At 32.5% G+C, this 9,173-nt stretch overlaps 1 protein-coding gene across 1 annotated transcript; it reads left to right on the top strand.

The window, feature by feature from the left end:
* Window positions 1–4,041: 4,041 nt before the first annotated feature.
* On the top strand, window positions 4,042–5,946 carry LOC149624221 (uncharacterized). Its single transcript, XM_089852252.1, has 5 exons — window positions 4,042–4,118; window positions 4,807–4,909; window positions 5,408–5,472; window positions 5,528–5,620; window positions 5,799–5,946. The coding sequence occupies exons 1-5, from the start codon at window positions 4,042–4,044 to the stop codon at window positions 5,923–5,925; spliced, it is 465 nt and encodes a 154-aa protein (XP_089708378.1). The 3' UTR covers window positions 5,926–5,946.
* The last annotated feature ends 3,227 nt before the right edge of the window (window positions 5,947–9,173 follow it).

Raw genomic sequence — 9,173 nt, 5'->3', positions numbered from 1 at the left:
GACTAATTAGACCATGGGCAGTTCGAATAAATAGTCATAAAATTATTGGCCCGCCGCAAGTAATTTTTAAAAATGTTTCAAAATTTTAAAATTGCATGCATTTACCGCAATAGAATAAACAAATTATGAACTCAATCTTTGATAATATGCCGGGGGGGCAACTAAATGAACTTCAAGGACTTGCGACAGAAGTACAGCTATGGTATTTTTAGGACATACAGAATTTACCAAAACCATTCATTTTTGGTAAAGTAATCAGAGAAATTTCCAAATTATTGGGTGAAGAAAAATTAAGAAATTCCAAAAATAAGGAAAAGGAGAATTTAAGCGGGAAGTTGCGAAAATTACATTAGCGATATTTTACTTTCTAAAAAAAGCATTAAACCAATATTTTGGGAAAAGGCACTAATTGGTTTTTAAGTAACTAGGCTTTCTCAACTAAAATTTGCCTTTTCTAAAATTTTTATACTCAAATAAAATGAGACCTTTTCTGAAATTTTTCTCAATTAAAATCCACCTTTTCCAGAATTTAGATGCTTACTTCATTTACAACTCAATTAAAATGAGACCTTTTCCAAATTTTTTCTCAATTAAAATCCACCTTTTCAAATATTATTAGCATAAATTTCATAATTTTTGTAGATTCTGCTTTTCTTAGAGAGATCTAGAATAAGCTATAACCCTATTTTCGTCGCGAGTCCATTTGGTAAGATCGAGCTCGGCTGAAACGACGGAGGTAGGTTTTCTCTAATTCTCGGGGGTTATGGTAAATACATGCAATTTTAAAATATTCCGATTTTTTTTAAAAATACTTACGGCGGGCCAATAAATTTTTAACTATTTTTTTTCGAACTCTCCGTGGTCTAATTATTCAGAAACCGCTGTTAGTTGAGTTAGTTTGATAAAGTGCAATCCTACCACAATGGTAATAATATAATTATCTTGTCATGGTCACACGTCGTTTTGATAATAATCTCACTTATGTGCCGCTTTTTTGCGTTTTGTACTGGCTAGTCTGGAGGATTTTTTAAAGATAATCGTGCACATTTACAAGAAAGCATTAACTTGTAATTCTATTTAGAGTAATAATTCCAAACGTTTCAAAGCAATCTTTAGAAATGGAAATATTTAAAATCTAGTTTCAAAGTTTTTTTTTCTTAGTTTAAAAATGATTCTTTAAACGCTTATGAAGTAGTAAAATGACTTTCTTTTAGACATCTTTGGCGTGCCAGGTTGTTTACAATAGGGCATGGTTCATTTAAAGTTAACAGATATTCATTTAAAAAAAACGTTTTCGGTCACAACTAACTCATATTAGAGAAAGACAGTTCTGTGTTTTTAAAAGACAAGCATTTAAAATTCACTTTTTAAATTCAATTTAATGAGGAACCTTCCACCAAGATCCCATTAATTAACCCGGTGCACCCAAACATTCTGCTATTCGAAATAAACGGGAATTATTTTCTTTCCCCTTCTGCATCATAATTACGTAAGAGGTCACATCTGTCGCAACTGAGATATCGAATGCGTTCAATCTTTAATTGAGTTAGGCTTAATAAACTCATATTATACCAAGCTTCACGCTTTCTTGAAAATATGCACGATTATTTCCGAAGATTGTAGATTATATAATCTGGGCTAAAAGTGTGAGAAACATCCAAGAATGGTTTTATACTTTCCCATCTTGTCCCACCAAGTACCAAGCTCCATGCGTTACAGTTTACGAAAGGTTTTTTTTATAGTTACTATTTCATAATATAAATATGGATTCGCCTTCAAATGTCATATTCAAAATACGGGAGGAGACTTTATCTTTTTCGAAAGTAGAAAAAATTCTCAGGAAGGTGGAATCAGGACGAAAATTGTCACATGTTTCTAGCGTCCCTCCGATCAAACCGAAGGGTGGCGAAATGTTTCTATATAAGTGCAAATCGTCGAAAGATAGCACGTTTCTGAATGATAAATATATTGGATTTCATTACACCGGAAATAACATTAAACCGAACAAAAAACCAAATGTGATAAAAAAGTACTATAGGATGAAAAATTCAACGAAAATTCCTAAATACAGTGGCTTTCGAAAAGAAATATTTTTTCTTTCTCATCCAAAAGAACCCGAAAAACCAGTTGTTCTCATTCATTATCTGGGTGATGAAAATCTAGCATTAAATGAAAAAATTCCCGCGAAAGAGGAGTTTACAGGTGAAATTGGGAATCTTAGAAAGGTGGATATGTCAGATAATTCGATGGCTCAAGATATGTTCAAAAACGTTACATCAGAAATAGATCCGTATTACCGTTTCCAAAATGTAAAAATTTTTGGATTTATTGAAATGGCTAAAGCGAAATCTTTCGGAGGTTTTATCCTGCATTTTCAAGTTTGTCCAATTGATGTTGCCATAATGAGTGACTCCTCCGCATTTTCACTAGCAAATGATATTTTTAATCACGATTCAAATATTCTGGTAACCAAAGAAGAAGTAAAGTTTAAAAACGTTTTTGTAAATGTCATAAAAGTCAGAAATGTCTTTTTAAAAAGTGAAGAATTTCTACCTTTTGGGTTCATGATTAGTAGTGATAGTGATGAAAACGTTCAATCTTTATTTTTAGAAACAATGAAAATGAATTTAAAGAAAGGAACATCTCTTGCGGTGAATGAGGAAATTAATAAGAGTGCGGATGTTCTTGCATTTATTGAACGATTTAGCGATTTAGAACAAATGCCAATTGACACGCTAGTGGTACTCTTGTACAATATGCAAATAAATTACCTGAAAAACTTCTCGTTTGGAATGATGAATCAAGGACAGCTGGAACCTGTGCCTAAATGTTTATCGAAATATCATCATCTTAGAGAACAATTCTCATGCACAGAAGATGATCTACTTGAAGTTGTAAAAGAAGAGCCCTTGCCCTCAAAAACATTTGCTAGAAAAGAAATGGCATCAAACAATTCTGAACTCGCTGACTTGGCAATAGAAAGAAATCTTCTTTCAATTGATAGCAAGTCTGGTGTATTCCTCATAAGACACCCAATAAGAAAGGATGCAAATTCCGTTCAAAAAATGTGTAACGGGAAATGGTCGTGTAGTTGCATCAGTAAAAGCAACGACTGTTTTCACCGTTTGGCCGTTAAAAGGTTTCTTCAAGAAGACCCGGCAGTAGTGAAAAAGCAATACAAATTGAACACACTGAAACATTCGAAAACAAGATCTACGGCTACAAAACTTTGTCAATCTTTGAATTTCAAGAAAAGCGAAATTTTAATTTCATCCACTCCTACGATCAATGACATCAGGAAAAGTTGGTTTTTTTAACATTTCAGTGTCCCATAGTATTTTTATTCCGTTTTTGAATATATTTAGATAAATACAAGAAAAAAAACTGAACCTATTGTGAATCCTCAGGATTTTCTGTAAGTTCAATTTGTGGTGGGCGACCCTGAAAGCCAAGGCAGAGGTATGCATTTCAGCAAATATGACTCCAAAAATTAATAATTTAATATTTATTACTATTAAAGACTGGAATACTGTAGTTATGGTTTAAACTAGGATCTAAATTATGTGTAATCACTTGAAAGCGTTGAATTTTATATGGAATATTATATACATTTGTCAAATTTGATTTAACAACTATAGTTAACTAGTACGTTTAGTATGAACAGAAGGATATTCTCAAATGTTCTTGCTGAATGCAAATCGCTATGGAGCTTTGACTATAAATCACTATCTAGACGCATGCCATACTCATTTTACCTTCTGCCTTTGGCGAATATAGCTCTTTTATTTATTTATTTATTTATTTATTTACGATTATTTATTACAAGACGAACGTGTAACAAACACATTACAAAATTAAATATATTCTTATTTATAACAGAGCCCCAATGTTTAACAAAAACGAGCACTGAAATAGATGAAAATCCATTGGACATTTTGAGTTCAGCTAATTCTTTTCAGCTTACAGAAGATAATTCCCAAAGGATGGAAGCTAGTGGTGTGTATGGTGTATATATTTGTTCATGTCGTATATAATAACCACATGGCTATTTATCTTTACACATATACAACAGATTGCAAAAACATTTATTCTGAAGAAAGTGATAGCGAAATTGATGAGTAAGTATTTTGAACTTGGGTATTAGTGAGCAATGTATTTGTAAATCGAAATAGCGTTAGCGAGGACTACATGTTTTATTAGTATGAGTATATCTTTTACACCTTTATTCTTTCTAGGGAGTCTGAACTCATAATAAGTGCCAAAAAATGGTTAAATGTTTTTATTCAAAGTGGTTACATTCAAAACATATTAACCCACAATCCAAAAGCAAACTTAAAAGATCCCATGTAAGTATGGATTAAAAAGGAGCAAACTAAGTTGCGCAAAGCAACCAGTCTCAACATATTGCACTTTTTATAATTTTTACATTTGTCGGAACAAAAAAACCAATGGTGGAGAAATTTACGTAAAAATGTGTAAATATATATTTAGGCCGAAGCTTGGATTGTTTGAAGTAACGATTAAATGTACTGAAATAGGGGGCGAAATAACAATTTAATCCGAGCAAAATTATAAGATATCTCAGACTTTTGAGTGCTATCGGTTAAACTATCAAACTGCATATTATAGTGAAATTCACATTGAAATGTCAGCACGTAAAACCTTTAGTTTTCTTTAAATCCCTACCGTTTGTTTGGGAGACATTATATTTAGGTAGAATTATTTTATTATTGTCGACATTTCATGGTGACTTTGAAAAGAAATTACTTGATAAGCATATTGTGACCAGTTTTTATATTTTTTTAGTTACTTAGAGCACCCGGAGTACTTGAAACATGCCAAATTCTTACAAGGAAAAGCAACGAAAAAACGTTATTTGTTGAATTTAGACGTACAGTTAGATCCCAAGGTAGAATGAAATGTAACACGTAACTTATTATAAACCGAATTCGGCTAAACAGATTTGACATCTAATCGTACAATTTAACAAATTATATTCACTTAAACTTAGTAACCCAATTATTGATTGACTACACCATCATCATAAATCCTTTTTCGAAAAGAAAATATGTGATACGGCCTAGAATATAACGAAATTTTCAACTTTGAAAATTAAACGGATTTATTATCAAGTATTCAAATATGATGGTTATTTATCCTTACAGGCTACGAATATTCTACACCGCGGGTTTCATTCTTCTGAGCATTCTGTCAAACTGTATTTTTTCCATAAGGAAGAAAAAATTATTATGTTGTAGTCAGATCAAAATTAACGGTTCAAATGAAACTCATAAATTAATATTAACAAAGAAGCCGAAAAAATCGGTCATATAATTTAACAAATTTGTTAAGTGGAGACTCAAAAACCACTTATTGTACTATGTAAAAACTTGTTTAATCTATTTAGGTACTGAAATATGGCCAAAGAGAACTTGAAAAAATATTCATGAAAGAAAAACATATACAGACTGGGTATGAAATACATTTCTTGTTTAAAGCTTGATGTCTTCAAATTTACTCATCATAGGTATCATGATTTTCAATTTGGTTTACCATCGAGATTTCAGAAAATTAGTATTCCTGATGAAGCACTTGCTTTAAAGAATTTTTTTAATAACAGGTAGAAACTTACGAGTGTAGGTAGGCAATGGAAGCTCAAGATTTTACATTTCTATTGCTAGTACGGGCGACGAAAAATTATAATAATGAATAATTTATGAAATGTTAACACTCACTTGCGCTTTTCATTAATCCAGTTCCGTTAAGATTTCGAAAACTAATATTTTAACTTGTTCTAGAAATTTACATTGCGTTTCATTGAAACACAAAACATATTTCATGAAGGTAATTGTGGAAGAATTCATGATTTTCTATATGATGAATGAATATAATCTAACATATGAGGTGGCAGAAAAATCTGTTTAAATTGTTTGAAATAAATCAGTACAAAATAAAGATTCAATCCCAAAGGTACTCGCATTATTTTCAATGTGCACGCGGTTCAGACAGAAATGAAAAAATTTCAGCAATATAGTCAAAAAAGTTCAGACGGTCTCAATCTTACATTAATTTCAAAGTTCACGGTTCAGAATTCAGCATTTCATCAAAATAGTCAAAAACGTTCAGACGGTCTCCATTCTATTTCATTTTCAAAATTCACGGTTCAGAATTCGGCATTTCAGCAAAATAGTCAAAAAAGTTCAGACGGTCTCTATCTTACATAAATTTCGGTTCAGAATTCGGCATTTCAGCAAAATAGTCAAAAAACTTCAGACGTTCTCCATTCTACTTCATTTTCAAAATTCACGGTTCAGAATTCGGCATTTCAGCAAAATAGTCAAAAACGTTCAGACGGTCTCTATCTTACATTAATTTCGGTTCAGAATTCGGCATTTCAGCAAAATAGTCAAAAAAGTTCAGACGGTCTCCATTCTATTTCATTTTCAAAATTCACGGTTCAGAATTCGGCATTTCAGCAAAATAGTCAAAAAAGTTCAGACGGTCTCTATCTTACATTAATTTCGGTTCAGAATTCGGCATTTCAGCAAAATAGTCAAAAAAGTTCAGACGGTCTCTATCTTACATTAATTTCGGTTCAGAATTCGGCATTTCAGCAAAATAGTCAAAAAAGTTCAGACGGTCTCTATCTTACATTAATTTCGGTTCAGAATTCGGCATTTCAGCAAAATAGTCAAAAAAGTTCAGACGGTCTCTATCTGACATTAATTTCAAAGTTCACGGTTCAGAATTCAGCATTTCATCAAAATAGTCAAAAAAGTTCAGACGGTCTCCATTATATTTCATTTTCAAAATTCACGGTCCAGAATTCGGCATTTCAGCAAAATAGTCAAAAAAGTTCAGACGGTCTCTATCTTACATTAATTTCGGTTCAGAATTCGGCATTTCAGCAAAATAGTCAAAAAAGTTCAGACGGTCTCTATCTGACATTAATTTCAAAGTTCACGGTTCAGAATTCAGCATTTCATCAAAATAGTCAAAAAAGTTCAGACGGTCTCCATTCTATTTCATTTTCAAAATTCACGGTCCAGAATTCGGCATTTCAGCAAAATAGTCAAAAAAGTTCAGACGGTCTCTATCTTACATTAATTTCGGTTCAGAATTCGGCATTTCAGCAAAATAGTCAAAAAAGTTCAGACGGTATCTATCTTACATTAATTTCAAAGTTCACGGTTCAGAATTCAGCATTTCAGCAAAATATTCAAAAAAGTTCAGACGGTCTCCATTCTACTTCATTTTCAAAATTCACGGTTCAGAATTCGGCATTTCAGCAAATTAGTCAAAAAAGTTCAGACGGTCTCTATCTTACATTAATTTCAAAGTTCACGGTTCAGAATTCAGCATTTCAGCAAATTAGTCAAAAAAGTTCAGACGGTCTCTATCTTACATTAATTTCAAAGTTCACGGTTCAGAATTCAGCATTTCAGCAAAATAGTCAAAAAAGTTCAAACGGTCTCCATTCTATTTCATTTTCAAAGTTCACGGTTCAGAATTCGGCATTTCAGCAAAATAGTCAAAAACGTTCAGACGGTCTCCATTCTATTTCATTTTCAAAATTCACGGTTCAGAATTCGGCATTTCAGCAAAATAGTCAAAAAAGTTCAGACGGTCTCTATCTTACATAAATTTCGGTTCAGAATTCGGCATTTCAGCAAAATAGTCAAAAAACTTCAGACGTTCTCCATTCTACTTCATTTTCAAAATTCACGGTTCAGAATTCGGCATTTCAGCAAAATAGTCAAAAAAGTTCAGACGGTCTCTATCTTACATTAATTTCGGTTCAGAATTCGGCATTTCAGCAAAATAGTCAAAAAAGTTCAGACGGTCTCCATTCTACTTCATTTTCAAAATTCACGGTTCGGAATTCGGCATTTCAGCAAATTAGTCAAAAAAAATCAGACGGTTTCTATCTTACATTAATTTCAAAGTCCACGGTTCAGAAATCAGCATTTCAGCAAAATAGTCAAAAAAGTTCAGACGGTCTCTATCTTACATTAATTTCGGTTCAGAATTCGGCATTTCAGCAAAATAGTCAAAAATGTTCAGACGGTCTCTATCTTACATTAATTTCGGTTCAGATTTCGGCATTTCAGCAAAATAGTCAAAAATGTTCAGACGGTATCTATCTTACATTAATTTCAAAGTTCACGGTTCAGAATTCAGCATTTCAGCAAAATATTCAAAAAAGTTCAGACGGTCTCCATTCTACTTCATTTTCAAAATTCACGGTTCAGAATTCGGCATTTCAGCAAATTAGTCAAAAAAGTTCAGCAGGTCTCTATCTTACATTAATTTCAAAGTTCACGGTTCAGAATTCAGCATTTCAGCAAATTAGTCAAAAAAGTTCAGACGGTCTCTATCTTACATTAATTTCAAAGTTCACGGTTCAGAATTCAGCATTTCAGCAAAATAGTCAAAAAAGTTCAAACGGTCTCCATTCTATTTCATTTTCAAAGTTCACGGTTCAGAATTCAGCATTTCAGCAAAATAGTCAAAAAAGTTCAGACGGTCTCCATTCTATTTCATTTTCAAAATTCACGGTTCAGAATTCGGCATTTCAGCAAAATAGTCAAAAAAGTTCAGACGGTCTCTATCTTACATTAACTTCGGTTCAGATTTCGGCATTTCAGCAAAATAGTCAAAAAGTTCAGACGGTCTCTATCTTACATTAATTTCGGTTCAGAATTCGGCATTTCAGCAAAATAGTCAAAAAAGTTCAGACGGTCTCTATCTTACATTAATTTCGGTTCAGAATTCGGCATTTCAGCAAAATAGTCAAAAAAGTTCAGACGGTCTCCATTCTACTTCATTTTCAAAATTCACGGTTCGGAATTCGGCATTTCAGCAAATTAGTCAAAAAAAATCAGACGGTTTCTATCTTACATTAATTTCAAAGTCCACGGTTCAGAATTCAGCATTTCAGCAAAATAGTCAAAAAAGTTCAGACGGTCTCTATCTTACATTAATTTCGGTTCAGAATTCGGCATTTCAGCAAAATAGTCAAAAATGTTCAGACGGTCTCTATCTTACATTAATTTCGGTTCAGATTTCGGCATTTCAGCAAAATAGTCAAAAAAGTTCAGACGGTCTCTATCTTACATTAATTTCGGTTCAGATTTCGGCATTTCAGCAAAATAGTCAAAAAAGTTCAGACG

Source organism: Phalangium opilio, unplaced genomic scaffold (genome assembly GCF_054372755.1).
Source record: "Phalangium opilio isolate 3A_F unplaced genomic scaffold, DU_Popi_V2 ptg000106l_1, whole genome shotgun sequence".
Lineage (NCBI taxonomy): Eukaryota > Metazoa > Arthropoda > Arachnida > Opiliones > Phalangiidae > Phalangium > Phalangium opilio.
The sequence above is the reverse complement of the archived record's forward strand: the minus strand, read 5'-3'. Positions and strand labels throughout refer to the sequence as shown.